At 43.9% G+C, this 19,847-nt stretch overlaps 1 protein-coding gene across 1 annotated transcript in view; it reads right to left on the bottom strand.

Annotated features, from left to right (window-relative positions):
* LOC116986714 (protein phosphatase 1H-like) overlaps nt 1-19,847 on the bottom strand; it is a 48,313-nt gene that overhangs the window by 16,091 nt on the left and 12,375 nt on the right. Inside the window, exons 2-4 of the mRNA XM_033042310.1 lie at nt 6,854-6,986; nt 5,291-5,617; nt 2,823-2,935 (exon numbers count right to left, since the gene is read on the bottom strand). Coding sequence (XP_032898201.1) covers nt 2,823-2,935; nt 5,291-5,617; nt 6,854-6,986 — 573 coding nt within the window. The remainder of the gene's footprint in view (nt 1-2,822; nt 2,936-5,290; nt 5,618-6,853; nt 6,987-19,847) is intronic.

Here is a 19,847-nt window from a genome sequence, read left to right as displayed (position 1 = left end):
TACAGCGGTGAGACCAAGCGTAGGTTTGGCGATCGCTTCGCTGAACACCTCCGCTCGGTTCGCAATAACCAACCTGATCTCCCGGTGGCTCAGCACTTCAACTCCCCCTTCCATTCCGAAGCCGACCTTTCTGTCCTGGGCCTCCTCCATGGCCAGAGTGAGGACCACCGTAAATTGGAGGAGCAGCACCTCATATTCCGCTTGGACAGTCTGCACCCTAGCGGTATGAACATTGACCCCTCTCATTTCAAGTAGTCCTTACTTTCTCCTCCCCTTCTCAGCTCTCCCTCAGCCCTCTGGCTTCACCTCTTCCTTTCTTCCTCCCACCCCCCCAACCTCACAGCAGTCTGAAGAAGGGTCTCGACCCAAAACGTTGCCTATTTTCTTCGCTGCATAGATGCTGCCACACCCGCTGAGTTTCTCCAACATTTTTGTCTGCCTTATTACGATCCCATGTTTTGGTTTGGGTGGGTTGTGTACAGTACATACCGTAGCGTCATATTGTGGGTGATAAGCTGGTTGGAACAGAAAGACTTTATGTGTCATGTCAGCTGAGGGTTTAGTTGAATGAATACTTTATTGTCCATGTGACAAGTCACAGTGACATTCCTTGCCTGCAGACCACAGGTATGCAAACAGTTGCCACATAAAGGACATCGACAATGTTTCAAAGTTGATAGCATTATTGCCTCAGAGTCAGGCAATTTATGAGTTCAAGTCCCACTCTAGAGACCTGAGTATTACAGTGCAATTGAGGGGTGCTGCTCTGCTAGAAGTGCTTTTGTTCCAGAGAGGTATTTAAGACATTTCCATCTGCTACCTCAGTTGGATGTAAAAGTGCCCCTTGAATTATTTTGAACAAGTCCAGGGACATTACATCCAAACTGTAATGTGTTATGTACAACAACGGTTGTATCATGTGACCAACTGCTCTAAGTGTTGCAATAAGTTTAGAGTGGAAAGTCCCCGAGTCATGAGTCATGATACACGAGTTATCATTGCATACAATCTCTGACTATCTTAGATAAAGAGAGATACTGGCCTCTGAGCTTCCTGTGTCCAAATAAGCTGCTGATTTCCTACACGGCACCAGCGACTTTAAAAGTTTTTCAATCGGATATCTCTGTATTTCCTCTATCTATTTGCTTAAAGATATTTGATGAAGATGTTTAAGTCCCTTAAAATAGTTTTCCTAAATATACTACCGTTCTACGAATGGGTTCAGTCACGAGTCATAGCGAGAGGGCAGTGTCGAAGTATGCAGTCAATGGCAATCCCATGAAATCTGGAGGCCCAAGCTATTGTCCATGAATGGCTGTAAAAACATATCACCAGGTGCTCACTTTTGACGCTGGGGTTATTGGTAGAAGGAAAAGGTCTACGCTGTGTATGGCGTCACAGTTGGGGAGTGCAATAGAGGTTGCCAGATTCATTGCGAAGGGAGGCAAAAATAGCAGGTTCAACGCTCAAGACGATGGGACTATTGACTATGCCATTGAGGGAGACATTCTGAGATAAAGGGAAGTAATGATGGGGCAGGGGTGTGAGTAGGTGGAGGCTTGAACAGTGGGGGTAACTAATTATCTGAAGAAGGGTCCCAACCTGAAATATCACCTATCCATGTTCTCCAAAGATACTGCCTGACCCAATGAGTTACTCCAGCACTTTATTTTGTAAACCAGTATCTGCCGTTCCTTGTTTCTACATTTTAACTAATTAATTTATCTGGCAGCACATCCAAGTTTAATACTGGTAATGCTTCTCAGCGATGCCAAATGATAAGCATTTTTAAGACATTATGGAACAGTTCCCTGCAATGCTCTCAGAGACATCGCACAAATGGAATGATCTCACACTCTGCCCCTGACTGCGAACGTGACCACCGGGTGGCGCCAGCAATGGCTGCCTCGCCAACAGTCTGTCTGTCCCTTTCCTTCTTTGTATTTTAATTGTATGTGTTAAATGTATATTTTTAGAGTTCTTTAGCTTGTTTTATGTGTGGGGGGAGGGAGGGGGGGGGTAGGGGGAAACTTTTTCTAATCTCTTACCTCGACGGAGATGCGATTTTTTTCCGTCTCGTATCTCCGTCCACACTGCAGCCTAACATTGAGGAGTTGGTGGCCTTTGCTGGAGACCGGTTTTGAGAGCTCCACCATGGTCGCCTGCGGACTTACCATCGCGGAGCCCGCGATCTCTTTGCCAGGGATCGACCTCGGAGCTCCAACCGTGGATGCGTGCGAACTTAACATCATGGAGCCCGCGGTCTCTGGTCAGAGACTGATTTTGGGAGCACCAAGCCGTGGGACTTTCGATCGTCCCAACGCGGGGGGCGACCGCCAGATGCTGGAGCTTCGATCCCCCCGACGGATGGTTCGACTGCCCCGACCGCGGGTGAATAAAGAGGAAGAAGGATGGACTTTTTTGCCTTCCATCAGTGAGAAATGTGGGGGAGCCGCTGTGGTGGATGTTTATGTTAACTTTTATATAGTTGTGTGTTTTGTTGGTTTTTTGGTATGACTGCATAGCAAATCAAATTCCTTTATGTTTTTATATACTTGGCTAAAAATTGATTACAATACAATTACAATCTATGTTGGAAGAGGGGAACCTCGTTCCCTAAAGAATGAGGACATCTCCGATATCCTGGTATGGGACATCGCATCTAGGGTGCAGATGCGGCGTAGATGGAGGAATTGGGAGTAGGGGGGATAGAGTCTTTGTGAGAGGTGGTGGGGGAGGGGGGGAAGGAATGTTGTCTAGACAGCTGTGGGAGTCAGTAGGTTTATTATAGGTGTATAATAGGTTTATAATAGCCCTTGTACCTGCTGTCACCTGCATTTGCCACGTAAATCTTTCCCAGAAGGTAGATAACTGCCAGAGCACAGCAACCGCCCAGAATGCAGTAGGAGCTTCGTTCCCTTTCAATCTGTTTGTCCTGCAACACAAAGAAGTCCATTCCTCAGACCATGCACAACTGTGGCAGCCAAGACCCCAGGTGCTATACCCCCAACTAGCAAATCCCTCCTATAAGCATCAGAGCATGTAAAGGACTTTAATGTTCTCTTTCTTCGTGGATGCTAGCTCATCCCCCTCTCTTTAGTACATAGAGATGTCGCTCATAATAAACAGCATCATCATTATGTGAAAAGAACAAAGACTTGCATTTCTATTATCTCATTCACAATCTGGAGGCCCCCAAAATCACTTCACAGCCACTGAAGTATGCTGTGAGGCAGAGCCACTTCTGTAACAATTGTCAAGAGCGTTTAATTGTCACAAAGTGCTGGAGTAACTCAGCGGGACTGGCAGCATCTCTGGAGAGAAGGAATGGGCGACGTTTCGGGTCACCACACTTCTTCGGTCTGACGAAGAGTCTCGAATCGCAACGTCACCCATTCCTTCTCTCCAGAGATGCTGCCTGTCCCTCTGAGTTGCTCCATCATTTTGTGTCTATCTTCGGTGTAAACCCAGCATCTGCAGTTTCTTCCTACACATAAGTGTTTAATTGTGACGTGTACTGAAACAGAACATTGACAGTCTCACTTGCGGCAGCACGACAGTTTTATAAACACCGTATTCAATAGATACCACACTAAACTAAACAAACAAAAATAAGTCTGTGGAATTCTCTGCCTCACCGGGCGGTGGAGGCAGGTTCTCTGGATGCTTTTAAGAGAGAGCTACATAGGGCTTAAAAATAGCGGAGACAGGGGATATGGGGAGAAGGCAGGAACAGGGTACTGATTGGGGATGATCAGCCATGATCACATTGAATGGCGGTGCTGGCTCGAAGGGCCAAATGGCCTACTCCTGCACCTATTGTCTATGTCTATTGGCTCCGCCAAGGATAACACACTCGTCTTCTCTTTTCATTCCTCTACATTCACCATCATCCTCTCAACTTTTTACAACCATTGACAAGATTGCATTTGCAGACATATCTTCCCTCTTGCAGCATTCCAAAGGGACCAGTCCCCACATCGCTTCCTGAATCCCTCTTCCATGGCCACCAACCATTCCTCTTTCCCTGGCACTTTCCCATGCAACTGTAAGAGATGCAAATTCTGCCCTTGTGTCTCATCCTTTTCCATTACCAAAAGACTCGGTGTTTCAAGATGAAACTATTATTTACATGCACTTTTTCCAATCTAACACATTACATAGATTACTCATGATGCAGCCTCCTCCACACTAGTGAAACCAAATGCAGATTGGGTCCACTACTTTGCAGAACATCTCCATTAATTCCATAAGAGTGAAGCTGACTTTCCAGCAACCTGGCACTTTAATTCTCTATCCCTCTCGCACTCTGAATCTATCTTTACTATTTCAATGAGGCCCAGTAAAAGCCCATACAGCAGCACCTCGTCTTCAGTTTAGGAAACTGCAGTTCTCAACAACTTCAGATAGCCATTGCCTTTGTCAGAAGTGGTTGGTTATAGAACAAAGCTATGAAAGATATACAAAAAGCAATGATGATCAAGGAATGGTGGATTCCACCTACATCTTTCGTTCGCCTTTCTCCGACTCTCTGTTTTTATTTCAGATTTCCCGCATCTGGAGTTTTCTATTTGATTCTCACTTAATGGGTTGTATCAGTTTCTGTACATGCAAGCAGCCTCATCAGATTTAACCCCCTTTGGCCTTGTCCCAAATCCTTTCTATCTGGACATTAATATTCAGTCTTACTCAAATTCCCCAGTCCCAACTTCCCCTGAGAAGCTACATTGGTTTTCAGTTTCAATTTCTTCACATCCCAATGCAGTGGTTCTTTGGTTGTTAGTTCTGGTGCAGTAACTTAACCTACCAGGTTATTCTACCATGCCACATCATGTACAGATACCCATTAATCAGATCTACAGGTTCATATCCACTACTATAACTGGCAAATTCAATTAGCTAATTAAATTAATCTGGAATAAAAAGCAAATATGAAACTGCTGTATGATTTAAAAAATCCATCTGGTTCATTATTGTCCTTCTGGTAGGAGTATCTGTGAATCCAGACAAACAACAGTTCTAATATCTCTTAATTACCCATTGAAATGGCTTAGAAAGTCAATTATTGTAGGGCGTTTAGGAGTGAGACCTGGTTTTGCCAGCAATGCCCACATCTTACAAATAAACAAATGTTTAAAAAAAATGCACTCTGGATCTGGACTTAAATCCTCAATCCTGTAACTCTTTGAACGTAACAGTGATGTTCAGAAGATACACTTGGGAGCTGCCTAGAAAATGAAAGAGCTCCCAGGCCCAGTGTGGGTGGAAGCGTTATGGTCCCACAACTCACCATCTGCTTGAAGGCGTTTTCTATTGCACCAACAATCAGGCACTGGTGTGAGATTTCCTTCTCCAGCAGGAACCGTGACTCGTTGTCAGTGGGGGGTTGCCAGTCCCCCTCATGTGCAGGGCTCTTTGTACCATCTGCGGTTACTGTCTCGGCCTCGCTGGAGAGGCAGATCGGGGGAGGTACATCACAGTCCCGCAGGATGTCGGCAATGTCGCGCAGCTGTTCACAGATGTGGAGGTGAAGTAGTCTCGAGGCAATCACCGCGGCACCAGTGCCCGCATGGCCATCGAACAATGCCCAGTAATGGAACGTAAATCCCTTCCCTTCCTGAAAAATAGACAATGATGAAACAGAACAGCTTAGGGTATACAGCAAAGGTCCGTTCCTCCATGGACACAAAATGCTGGAGTAAGTCAGTAGGTCAGGCAACATCTCTGGAGAGAAAAGGAAAAGGTGACGTTTCGGGCCGAGACCCTTCTTCAGACTGAGTGTCGGGGAAAGGGAAATGAGAGATATAGACGGTGATATAGAGACATATAGAACAAATGAATGAAAGATATGCAAAAATGTAACGATCAAGGAAACGGCCCCTTGTGGGCTGTGTGCTTGGTGATAACGAATTATACAGGCAATGACTCAACATGATGCTCAGTGCACCTTGGCCTACGTGATCTCCCAGTTGCCAAACACTTTAACTCTACTTCCCATTCCCACACTGATCTTTCTATCCCCGCCATCTCCATTGTCAGAGGGAGGCCCAATGCAAATTGGAGGAACAGCACCCATATATCGCTTGAGCAGCTTACAACCCAGTGGTATGATTACTGATTTCTCCAACTTCATAACCCTTGCATTCCCTCTATGTCTCCGACCCGCCCTCACCCTAGTCGTTGTACTAGTTTCACTGTCATTCTGTTGAGTTTCATTGCCTGTATAACGCATTATCACATAACCCACAGCCAACAATCGACCGTTTCCTTAATCATCGTTACTTTTTTGCATATCTTTCATTCATTTGTTCTACAGTGCCCTCCATAATGTTTGGGACAAAGACCCATCATTTATTTATGTGCTACAATTTAAGATTTGTAATAGAAAAAAATCACATGTGGTTAAAGTGCACATTGCCAGATTTTATTAAAGGCCATTTTTATACATTTTGGTTTCACCATGTAGAAATTACAGCTGTGTTTATACATAGTCCTTCAAGCAGTCATTGCATGCAAAGGATATGCAACAAAATACTAAACATGACTACTTTCATTTACATGACATTGCTGTGTCCCATACATTATGGTGTCCTGAAATGGGGGGACAATGAATAAACACAGCTGTAATTTCTACATGGTGAAACCAAAATGTGTAAAAATTGCCTTTATTAAAATCTGACAATGTGCACTTTAACCACATATGATTTTTTTCTAATACAAATCTCAAATTGTGGAGTACAGAGGCAAATAAATAAATGCTGGGTCTTTGTCCCAAACACAATGGAGGGCACTGTATTTAGAGTTTTATATGGTGACATAGCCAGATAGATTGAAATTGAACACTGTCTTTTACCTTGTCTACATTTTCACCATCTTTGTTGATCGCCTTGGCTTCCATGTTGCTCTTTGGATTCTTACTCTCCACAACTACTACTTCACGGGTAGCTTGATCTTCATTGAGGGGACTTTTTCCTGCGTTAATCACCCTACAGAACAAACCAAATGATAGTTGTTACTGTGATTGTGGCATTCAGTTCACAGTGAATGATTAATCTCAGTGGAAGAGAAGAGATATGAAGCAGAGACTGGTAAATGTAGCCTCGACACACGCAGATCATGCATAAACAGTTGCAGAACAGGCTTGAAGGTCTGAATGGCTTCGTCCTCTTCCAATTTCTGCCTCGGCAAACTTTTTCTCTAGCTTTTATTTGAGCCATAGAATCCTGGCAAATATGGGTGGCATGGTGGCGCAGTGGTAGAGCTACTGCCTTACAGTGCCAGAGACCCGGGTTCGATTCTGACTACGGGTGCTGTCTGTATAGTGTTTGCATGTTCCCGCGTATGTTTTCTCATAGATGTATGGTTTCCTCCCACACTCCAAAGGCATACAGGTTTGTAGGTTAATTGGCTTGGTATCAATGTAAATTGTCCCTCGTGTGTGTAGGGTAGCATAATGTGCGGGGATCCCTGGTCGGTGCGGACTCAGTGGGCCTAAGGGTCTGTTTCCTCACTGTATCTCTAAACTAAACTAAAAAACTAATGGGTATTAATATCTGTGCCAGAACTCTACAGCAAATTGGCTGCCGTATTTTATACACTATAACAATAGACAATAGGTGCAGGAGTAGGCCATTCGGCCCATCGAGCCAGCACCGCCATTCAATGTGATCATGGCTGATCATCCACAATCAGTATCCCGTTCCTGCCATCTCTCCATATTCCCTGACTCCGCTATCTTTAAGAGCTTTATCCATCTCTCTCTTGAAAGTATCCAGAGAACCGGCCTCCACCGCTTTCTGAGGCAGAGAATTCCACAGACTCACAACTCTGTGTGAAAAAGTGTTTCCTCATCTCCGTTCTAAATGGCTTACCCCTTATTCTTAAACTGTGGCCCCTAGTTCTGGACTCCTCCAACATCGGGAACATGTTTCTTGCCTCTAGCGTGTCCAAACCCTTAATAATCTTATATGTTTCAATAAGATTCCCTCTCATCCTTCTAAATTCCAGAGTATACAAGCCTAGCCATCCATTCTCTCAGCATATCACAGTCCCGCCATCCCGGGAATTAACCTTGTGAACCTATGCTGCACTCTCTCAATAGCAAGAATGTCCTTCCTCAAATTTGGAGACCAAAACTGCACACAATACTCCAGATGTGGTCTCACTAGGGCCCTGTACAACTGCAGGAGGACCTCTTTGCTTCTATACTCAACTCCTCTGGTTATGCAGGCCAACATGCCATTTGCTTTCTTCAATGCCTGCTGTACCTGCATGCTTACTTTCATTGACTGATGAACATGGACCCCCAGATCCCGTTGTACTTCCCCTTTTCCCAACTTGACATCATTTAGATAATAATCTGCCTTCCTGTTTTTGCTACCGAAGTGGATAACCTCACATTTATCCACATTAAACTGCATCTGCCATGCATCTGCCCACTGAACCAACCTGTCCAAGTCACCCTGCATTCTCATAGCATTCTCTTCACAGTTCACACTGCCACCCAGCTGTGTGTCGTCTGCAAATTTGCTAATGTTATTTGTAATCCCTTCATCTAAATCATTAATATATTGTAAATAGCTGCGTTCCCAGCACCGAGCCTTGCGGTACCCCACTAGTCACTGCCTGCCATTCTGAAAGGGACCCGTTAATCCCTACTCTTTGTTTCCTGTCTGCCAACCAATTTTCTATCCATGGCAGCACTCTACCCCCAATACCATGTGCCCTAATTTTACCCACGAATCTTCTATGTGTGACCTTATCAAATGTTTTCTGAAAGTCCAGGTACACTACATCCATTGGCTCTCCCTTGTCCATGTTCCTAGTTACATCCTCAAAAAATTCCAGAAGATTAGTCAAGCATGATTTCCCCTTCATAAATCCATGCTGACTCGGACCGATCCTGTTACTACTATCCAAATGTGCCGCTATTTCATCTTTTATGATTGACTCCAGCATCTTCCCCACCATCGATGTCAGGCTAGCTGGTCTATAATTCCCTGTTTTCTCTCTCCCGCCTTTCTTAAAAGGTGGGATAACATTAGCTACCCTCCAATCCACAGGAACTGATCCTGAATCTATAGAACATTGGAAAATGATCACCAATGCGTCCACGATTTCTAGAGTCAAATGTTTTATCGTTATGATACTTTGAGATGCATTGAGGTCATGGTAGATGCACACACATTATTTATTTCTCATTGAAGAGTTAGCTGATTGCTTTTTATTAAAAATAGTTGTGGTTTCATAAACTTCAGTGTTCATGTTGCTAATCTTACTGAGGATGCTGCATGAGCAAATATCTTGCAGATAAGTTTATTCACACTGGTATCTTAAGGAAGTGCTTACTCACACATATCCTGGTCAAAATGAGCAAAAGTCCACGAGCTCAAGTCATTTCCTTCTGCTAAAGTTCTGAACTTTTCACTGTAAAGTTTTAATCTGCCAGCCTCTAAAACACAGCAAATTATTACAAGAGCGGTTCCCTTTGACATTTAATACCATATGTATACAGCAACGCATAGGTGACAACTGTTTATTATGCCAGTGTCAGCTCTTTGATAGTGCCATTCAGTTAGTCACATTCCCCACCTTCCCGTCCCCAAGTCTGAGAAATATTTCCCCATCAAGTATACATTCAATTCTGTTATGAAAGTTACTATTAAACGTGCTTCCACTTTCGTGGCAGAACTACTGCAGATCTTAACATCTCACTACACAGAATGTGTGCCCTCATTTCCAACTCTGTATTTTGCCCATTGTACAATCTGAGGTTACTAATTTGCCTGGCATTGGGAACAGCTTTTCCCACTCTCTTCTGTCAAAAACCTCATCCAAACGTTCTCATCTCTCAGAAATGCATTAATGGATGTCTAGTTTTTGTGCCCACGTTCCCTAGAGGGGCTCTAAAACAAATACAAAGAACAAACCCAAGGACAATACTTGAAGACAAAGTGTATTAATTAAACGTTAGCAAAGGAAATGGTTTCTAATCATTCAGTTAAACAGGAAGTCTTGTTGCCAGGCAAGACAGTGTGGTCAGCGTTCATTAGTGTTGATTAGTGTTCAGGCCTCACACTTCCTGGAAGATTTGCCAGCAATGTTTAGTAGAAGCTACCATCATTGAAAGCAAAACACAGGATAGGAAGTCAGTCATTGTACACAGTTAAGGAATTATCCTCTCCTTTCATGAAAGGGTATTATTTATCAGTGGAAGGAATAGGATTGCAGGGACGGAATCAAACAATCTTTCTCTGGTCCGAGGGGGATAAAGAGTGTGGCACAAATGAGACAAGGGTAAGGAGGGGACAAAGACATTATCAAGATTTTTGCTGCGTTATATTCAATAATGGGTAAAAAATGACAAAGTACTGGAGTCAAGCGGGTCAAGCAACATCTATAGGAGGACATGGAAAGGCAGGACCCTGCTTCAGACTGGTTGGAGCAGGGTGGGAGAAGGCTGGAAGAGAGATGGGGGCTGGAGAAAGGAAGTGGATACAGGCGAGGGTGGTTTGATTGCCAGATGGACAAAGGCCAGAGAGGAAAAGAAGTGAAAAGGTTGTGGGGGGAGAAGAGGTGGAAATCTGAAGCCAGAGCAAGGGATATATATTTGGAAGGGGATGGGGGGGAGAGGAAAGGTGGGCGGGAAAGTGGACAATAGCTGTGCATCCTGATGGGGCAAAGGGAAGAGGGAGGGGGGGGGGGGAGGGTGCAGAGTGGAGAATATTGCTGGTTAGTTATCGAACATTTGAGGTTTCAGTGTTCATACCATTGGGTTGTAAATTACCCAAACGGTAATCCCAGTCCCTCCAGTTTGCGTGTGGCCTTATTCTGGCAATGGAGGAGGCCTAGGACAGATATGTTGGCTTGGGAATGGGAATGGAGAGGTAAAATGGTTAACAACCAGGAGATGCAGCAGCCTTGGCTTACCGAGCACATGTTCAGAGTAACAGTCATCTAGTCTACAGTCGATCTCGTTGATGTCAAGGGAGTCTACATCGGGAGCACCAAATGCAGTAGATGAAGTTAGAGGAGGTGCAATAATGGGTATCAGCTTTGAAAGATTTAAGGCAAGCTGCCTGTGTCAGGAAGTTACAAGAAAGCATCTTCTTAATATTATCTGAGCTAAAAAGTTCATGAAAGTGCCCGAAACATTCAGTAGATTAAGCAGAATTTGCAGAGAAAGATGCAAGCCAATCCTGACTACAGGTGCTGTCTATACAGAGTTTGCAAGTTAATGCATCGGATCAATGATCACTCTATCACAAGCCCACCCACCACCGCGTGCTTTATCTCTAACTATTCTCACAAATGACAAACGCTCGTTGATCTAAATCATTAACACTGTTGACGATCCCTATTCCCAGCACTTTTTGATTATTAAGATCTTCATCATTTGTAGTACAGGTATTTTGCTTTGATAGTTTAATATTAATAGCACAACTTTCAAGTTTCTATTGTTTATCTTAAATTTGCTTCTGTCAACTTTTACTTCCTGAGTAAATATTGACTATATTTTAGCCTATGGTATGTGTTCAGTCTGCATGGTTTTTTCCAGCAGTTTGCGCTGGTCGTCCCTCTTATTTTTACATCGTTCTGTCTCTATTTCAATTTGGTTTTATGCTTTATGATGTATCTCCAGGATTGGAGGATTTCTTTTTTTGCTTTGTGCTAACCTTATGATAACCTGCAAATAATACTATTTTAACCACATTATGACATTGCAACTCATTCTACAGGGGTACAGGAAGAGGAAAGTTAACATTGGGATCTAGAGGTAATTCAATACTCGGCAGCACAGCGGTAGAATTGCTGCCTTACAGAGCCACAGACCCAGGTCAATCCTGACTACAGATGCTGTCTATGCAGAGTTTGCACATTCTCCCTGTGACCTCGTGGGTTTCCCCCGGGTGCTCCTCCTGACGAGTTTGGTTTTTGCTGTGTAAGTTGGTGGAAAATTACAGTGGTGAGTGGGAAAATACTAGGTTCTGTTGCAGCTGTCACTCATTTGGAGGAACAATGTCTGTGATAACGAGATCATGCGCTTGCGATTCAATTGTTTGAGTTATTTAACCTGATCACTGGTGGTAATGAGATCATGAGCTTGCGAGTCACTTGTCTTGAGGAAGTTGACCTTTGCCTTTACACACACACCGTGTTGTGATATGATTGGAGGACCAAGAAAACGCCGCAAATTTGTTTCTTCTTGCTACTGCTTATATACTTGTATTATGCCTATTGTAAACCACTTACTCCGGGGAACACGTGCAACTCCAAGAGAGTGACAGGTCGTGGACCAGAGTAAGTCCCCCCGGGGTGACAAATAAACTTGTTGAAGCAAGAACGGTGTGTTGTTTCAGTATATTTACTGAGGAAAGATCGAGGGGAAAATAATTCAGTTTAACACTCCCACATCCCAAAGACGTGCGGGTTTGTAGGTAAATTGGCTTCTGTAAATTGTCCCTAGTGTGTCGGATAGAACTGGTGTAGAAGTAATTGCTGGTCAGCGTGGATCTGGTGGGCCGAAGGGCCTGTTTCCATGCTGTACCTGTAAAAACTAGGCCATAGGGTAGGACTTTAAGTTGAACAAGAGATAACTTTATGAAAGCCGGAGCTGTGAGCTTCAATTATAAATGGCACGGTCATCAAAAGAACAAGAGATCACAATTTTAGATTGTGATTCCTAGATTTAGGTTTCTCTGTGAGAAGAAATGGTTTCTGGTATCAACTCTATTGAATCGGTTCACATCCCACCATTGCATCAGTCCTTCAGCTCCAAACTCAATAGGATACAAAAATAGAAAGGATCTTTGGCGACCTCCAGAGGCAATCGTCCAGAAGTGGAACAAGAATCATTGCAGAAAGTGTGGTGGCTAAAGTTGGACAGATTGCCTCACATCTAGACGGGGTTGCCTCACCTGGATATGAGATAGCAGTGTAATCATATCATCAATAGGCAGGACGGTGGCGAGTTGCTGCCTTACAGTGCCAGAGACTCGGGTTCGATCCTGACTACCGGTGCTGCCTGTACTGAGTTTGAACGTTCTCCCCATGACCAGCATGGGTTTTCTTCGGGAGCTCAGGCTTCCTTCGACACTCCAGGATGTACAGGTTTGTAGGTTAATTGGCTAATGTGTGTAGGATAGTGTTAGTCCGCAGGGATTGCTAGTTGGCGCAGGCTCGGTAAACCGATGCCTGTTTCCACGCTGTATATTTAGAAAAACTCAACAGTATGGCACAGTTCAGAGATGATAGATACATAGATACATAGAAAATAGGTGCAGGAGTAGGCCATTCGGCCCTTCGAGCCTGCACCGCCATTCAATATGATCATGGCTGATCATCCAACTCAGTATCCCGTACCTGCCTTCTCTCCATACCCCCTGATCCGTTTAGCCACAAGGGCCACATCTAACTCCCTCTTAAATATAGCCAATGAACTGGCCTCAACTACCCTCTGTGGCAGAGAGTTCCAGAGATTCACCACTCTCTGTGTGAAAAGGTTTCTTCTCATCTCGGTCCTAAAGGATTTCCCCCTTATCCTTAAGCTGTGACCCCTTGTCCTGGACTTCCCCAACATCGGGAACAATCTTCCTGCATCTAGCATATGATGAAAGACTTGTCACAGTCACATAAAGATGCAACTAAAGTTTGATTATGGTGCCCTGACAGAGGGGGAATGGGACTGCAAGGCTGCCAACATTGGGTGAGAGTTGAGTGTGAGAAATTGCGAGGGAGCGTAGTGACCGAGGGGGGGGGGGGGTTGTGGGAGGGGGGGGTGTAGGGAGCTTTTCCATTTTTCACCTTGAAATTGTGCAATCTGATGCATGTTGTAGTGAGTCTTTTAACTTACACTTGAATGCAGCATTTATGCTTCAAGTTGGATTAGGTATGAATAAGGTTAGGTTAAATTACATTCCTATTTACATTCCACAGTAGAGCCAGGCTCTGATCAACAGGTGCAGCACATGAATGACCTTAGTATATTAATGTATTGAAATCAGATTATAATTCATGCTGTTACGTATATATATAGAGAAACAAAAATATAGAAACAAGGCAAGAGGAGTCAGACTTCCATCACTGTTCTGCACAAATAAATCAATCAACCCTACCCTTTGACTATAGAAACAAGACGGAAATAATGCTACATATTCAACCGTATATGGTTCAATGAAATTAAGATATATATGTAAAACATATATATGGAAACAGGCCCTTCGGCCCACCAAGTCCACACCGACCAGCAATCTACCATACACCAGTTGTATCCTACACGCCAGGGACAATTTACAGAAGCCAATTAAGCTACAAATCTGCACTTCTTTCGGATGTGGGAGAAACCGGAATATCCCGAGAAAACCCTGTGGTCATAAGGAGAATGCGTGAGAGTTGGCAGCCCTGACTGGTAGATTTTTAAAATGGAGTTGCACAAAGGACAGGATGGATTTGGAAGGAGAGAGCACATTCAAGGTCATTGGGGAAAAAAAGGAAAGTTGGCCAATAAGTTGCAAAATATTTCACAAAGCGTTTAAGCATCAAAGCAGAAGAATTATGGTCTTCGTGACAGGAAACCATTTGTGGTGAGGCGCATGTTGGGAAAATACAAATTGCAACAGTCCTCACTTCCCTTTACCCCGTAATGTACCAATCTACCAATTAGTGCCTTTCCCTGGTGTCACGTTTCACCGCAATTTTTCATCTTGCCTTATAAACACCAACCAACCCCTGCATAAGGGCCAGTGGCCCAGACTACCCATGCAAACAGCATTGCAGATAACATTACAGTGACAGAATGCAGGAATCCACACACCCACTTTCAATCGACCATTTCAATTTGCGCCCCTCTTCCTACCAGTCCATCCCGCACCACAACTTGAATGATCCAGGGCTGGAAATTGTTGCAAAATATGGATAGTGTTATACAGCAGTACCAGTGGCTGCCACAGAGGTGAAGTGTTAGCCGACTGTACTACAAAATGATTCTTCTGAGCACACTGCAACGTGGACTCCTGAAGAGTCCAGCAGAAGAGCATCATTTAGATGGAAGTCCACCACATAAACCTCTAGATGATCCTCTTCAGGTACAAGAAACCTGTTCAGAGGAGGAGGGAAATAGCCAAGATGGAGTAGGACAAGTATCCATAAATTAAAGAAGATACACACAAAAAGCTGGAGTAACTCGGCGGGTCAGGCAGCATCTCTGAAGAAAGGGACTAGGTGACATTTTGGGTCAAAACCCTTTTTCAACTGAGAGTCAGGGGAACAAGAGATATAGACAGTACATGAGAAGTGAATGGCAGATATGCAAAATGCACCAATAATCAAAGAAATGTGGGCACACAATAGGCCATTGTTGGGTGTGGGATAAGTGATAATGAGTAAACAGAGAAACTCAACAATTCCTCCATAAATTAATTTATCCATACATTAACAATTTTTAATAAATTGAGTTAAATATTTTTAGCTTGTTCAGTTTTTTTTGATTGTGCAATAACTTCTAAAATTAGTTCATTATTTTTAAAAGCGTTTTTGAATGTTTTCGGATGTTTCCAAATTCAGAAACATTCACACTCCTTGACAGATTAGATAGCTGGCGAAAGCTGGTGGCATTGATTAGCCAGCTGTCAATGCTTTTTCTTAACAGGAGATGTGGGTGGGGTTATTTCGGCTCACCCACATGACAAAGTTACATTGTCATTTAGGACCAATATGGCTTCGGAAAGCAGGTCAACATTGGAAGGGGGAACACACGTTGGAATGAGGCTGTCTTTTTTAATCGATGGATACTTGTCCTACTCCATTATGGCTATTTTCCTCCTTAGAACAGGTTTCTTGTCCCTGAAGGGTTGCGGAAAGGAACAATGTATGACCCAGCACGGGTGGGGGGGGGGGGACGACGACCAATGTGAGGGAGGGGGAAGAACGATGAACAATGGAGAACCCGGCCTTGGGACCCAAATCACTTCTCAGCCAGACCAATTTTTGTCTCAAGGACAGGATGAAAGCACTCATCTGATCACTAGGGTCGCACAGTGGCATAGTGGTAGAGCTACTGCCTTACAGCGCCCGAGACCCCGGTTCAATCTTGGCTACAGGTACTATCAGCGTGGAGTTTGTACGTTCTCCCTGTGACTGCATGGATTTTCTCAGAGTGCTCCAGTTTCCTCCCACATTCCCAACGTGTGCAGGTTTGTAGTTTAATTGGCATATGTAAAATTGCCCCTAGTGTATAAGATGCGAAAGTGGGATAACATAGAACTAGTGTACAGATCGATGGCCCATGCTGCATCTCTAATCTCTAAACTAAAGACAGAAAGTTCTGCGTAGGAATGAGATGATGAGTTAGAAACATAGAAATTAGGTGCAGGAGTAGGCCATTCAGCCCTTCGAGCCTGCACCGCCATTCAATATGATCATGGCTGATCATCCAACTCAGTATCCCGTACCTGCCTTCTCTCCATACCCTCTGATCCCCTTAGCCACAAGGGCCACATCTAACTCCCTCTTAAATATAGCCAATGAACTGGCCTCAACTACCCTCTGTGGCAGAGTTCCAGAGATTCACCACTCTCTGTGTGAAAGTTAAAATGACATGCAACTGGAAACTTGTGGTTATGATTGTGGACAGAGCACAGTTGTTCAAAGGTCTGTTATTGTCACATGTATCAATGAACATACAGTGAAACTCGAATTATCATACAGCCATACTGTACTAAAAAAAAAGCAACACGACTCATAAAAGTCAACATAAACATCCACCACAGCGGATGTTCTGCAGAATGGTTGCCCAGTCAATGTAGAGGAGGCACAGTGTGCAAAATGAATGCTGTAGATCAGGTTGTAAGGGTGCAGGTGAACCTCTGCCTCACTTGGAAGGGCTGATTAGGTTTATAGGGGTGAAGGAACACGAAGGGTAACTAAAGGAAGAGCCAGAAGAGGTAAGTCAGAAGGGAGTGGACAAAGGGAGACGAGCTGGAGTCCGGGTATGAAGAAACAAGTTCAGTGGGGCATGAACAGGCAGAAACCATAGGTCTACCAGTGCAGTCCTGTTTATGGATCTTGGGTAATAGATAGAAGTGTGCAATGTGGGGTTGGAGTACTGTCTTACTGATTATGTACTGACTCTCTGAAGACAAAACCCAAATTGTCCTACTGCAGTTGTACAGGGCCCTGGTGTGACCACATCTGGTGTATTGTGTGCAGTATTGGTCATCTAATTTGAGGAAGGACATCCTTGCTATTGAGGCGGTGTAGGTTCACGAGGTTAATCCCCGGGATGGCAGGACTGTCATATGAGGAAAGATTGGAAAGATTGGGCTTGTATTCTCTGGAATTTAGAAGGATGAGAAGGGATCTTATAGAAACGTATACAATTATAAAAGGACTGGACAAGCTAGATGCAGGAAAAATGTTCCCAATTATGGGGGAGTCCAGAACCAGGGGCCACATTTAAGAATAAAGGGGAAGTCATTTAAAACTGAGAAGAGAAAAAACTTTTTAACCCAGAGAGTTGTGAATTTGCGGAAATCTCTGCCATAGAAGGCAGTGGAGGCCAATTCATTGGATGCATTTAAAAGAGAGTTAGATAGAGCTCCAGGGGCTAGCGGAATCAAGGGATAAGGGGAGAAGGCAGGCACGGGTTACTGATTGGGGATGATCAGTCATGATGATAATGAATGGAGGTGCAGGCTTGAAGTGCAAAATGGCCTCCTCCTGCACCTATTTTCTATGTTTCTATGTTACTCTCCCCTGCTTATTCTTGCAAAAATATATATTTTCAAGTCATAGTCATAGTCATTCGGTGTGGAAACAGGCCCTTCGCCCTAACTTGCCCACAGCGACCAACATGTCCCATCTACACTAGTCCCACTTGCCTTTGTTCAGCCCACATCCCTCTGAACCTGTCCTATCCATGTACCTGTCTAATTTCTTCTTAAACATTGCGATATTCCCTGCCTCAACTACCCCCTCTGGCAGCTTATTCCATACACCCACCACCCTTTGTGTGAAAAGATTACCCCTCAGATTCCTATAAAATCTTTCCCCCTTCACCTTAAACCTATTTATCAAATTTCCTTTGGCAAATCATCGTGATTCTCGTTCGATTGCTTTATCAGTCAGTATATTACAGACCAAAACTATAATTTTTCTTCAATCTTTGTTTGCCAGCTCTAACATTTTATCCTTTTCAGTTTCAGCACTTCTGCCAGGAAACCTTGCCTCAAAGGCAGCATGAGTTAAGGATACATCTCAGACCTGGGAGCTCTGATTTCCCACCTCATGAGCCCTTCAAGCATACAGTATTTCCCCATTCACTATCTGTATCAGCTAGAAGTAACATATTGTGTGTAGGAAGGAACTGCAGATGTTGGTTTAAACCAAAGTTAGACACAAAAAGCTGGAGTAACTCAGCGGGGCAGGCAGCATCTCTGGTGAAAAGGAATAGACGTCGTCACCTATTCCTTTTCCCCAGAGATGCTGCCTGACCTGCTGAGTTACTTCAGCTTTTTGTGTCTATCTAGAAGTAACACATTACTCCGTTCCAAGATCCCATTCAAATGAAATATAAGAGAAAGATGCCACCTTTTAGATGAGGTTTTAAACTAACCTGCCTGTATGCTTTCTATTTTGACATGGACCAAGAGACTTTCCCTTGGTACCCGTGCCAGTATTTCTGCTTGTTGGAGGGTTTCTGCTGCTTTCCACTGCCAGTATTTCTAGGAGCTTGTTGAACACAACTGATGCATTTCCAGATAGTAATAAGAAGCGCACGTCTCAGTAAGATAGTCCACTGGCTGCAGTGTACCATGGCACATCCTGACATTTGGGTGGGATGGCAAGAAATTACGTAGGTTATTGAAAATACCCAAGCAGCAACAACAAACTTACATTTACTGACTAATTTGAATTGGTTGCCCCTTAAATGAATAGGAAGTGAAGTGCATTCTCACATTAGAAACTGAAACAGAAAAAATAAAATTGGAAAATGGGGAACTTCTTGATTGCTCAGTTCAGGACTTTTACCTTAACTGTAAATGGATTAGTCAAGGGATTATTCATCGGTCGTGATGGACACAAAAGGCTGGGGTAACTCAGTGGGACAGGCAGCATCTCTGGAGAGAGAGAATGGGTGACGTTTCGGGTCGAGACCCTTCTTCAGACAGGTTAGGGATAAGGGACATGAGAGATATAGACGATGATGTAGAGAGATAAAGAACAAAGAATGAAAGATATGCATTGGGTAATTGGTCACTAAATTGTCCATAATGTTTAGGTGAGCGGTAGAATCTGGGGGGCAGCTGTGGAGGTTTAGTGTAAATGGTTGGTTGATGGTCAGGGTGATCACTGTGGGACGAAGGGCCAGTTTCTGTGCTATATCTCCCCATGACTTTGAACATTTTATGCAGAAAATTCTGGTGTTTAGGATACTAGGGAGGCAAGAGCATAATTGTGGCCATTAATAGCAAAAGGATTTGAGTATAGGAGCAGGGAGGTTCTACTGCAGTTGTACTGGGCCTTGGTGAGACCACACCTGGAGTATTGCGTACAGTTTTGGTCTCCTAATCTGAGGAAAGACATTCTTGCCATAGAGGGAGTACAGAGAAGGTTCACCAGACTGATTCCTGGGATGGCAGGATTTTCATATGAAGAAAGACTGGATAGACTCGGCTTGTACTCGCTGGAATTTAGAAGATTGAGGGGGGATCTTATAGAAACTTACAAAATTCTTAAGGGGTTGGACAGGCTAGATGCAGGAAGATTGTTGGGGAAGTCCAGAACAAGGGGTCACAGTTTAAGGATAAGGAGGAAGTCTTTTAGGACCGAGATGAGAATTATTTTTTTCA

The sequence above is a fragment of the Amblyraja radiata genome, chromosome 24 (assembly GCF_010909765.2).
Source record: "Amblyraja radiata isolate CabotCenter1 chromosome 24, sAmbRad1.1.pri, whole genome shotgun sequence".
In the NCBI taxonomy this organism is placed as follows: Eukaryota; Metazoa; Chordata; class Chondrichthyes; order Rajiformes; family Rajidae; genus Amblyraja; species Amblyraja radiata.
This window is presented reverse-complemented; position numbering and strand designations above follow the sequence as displayed.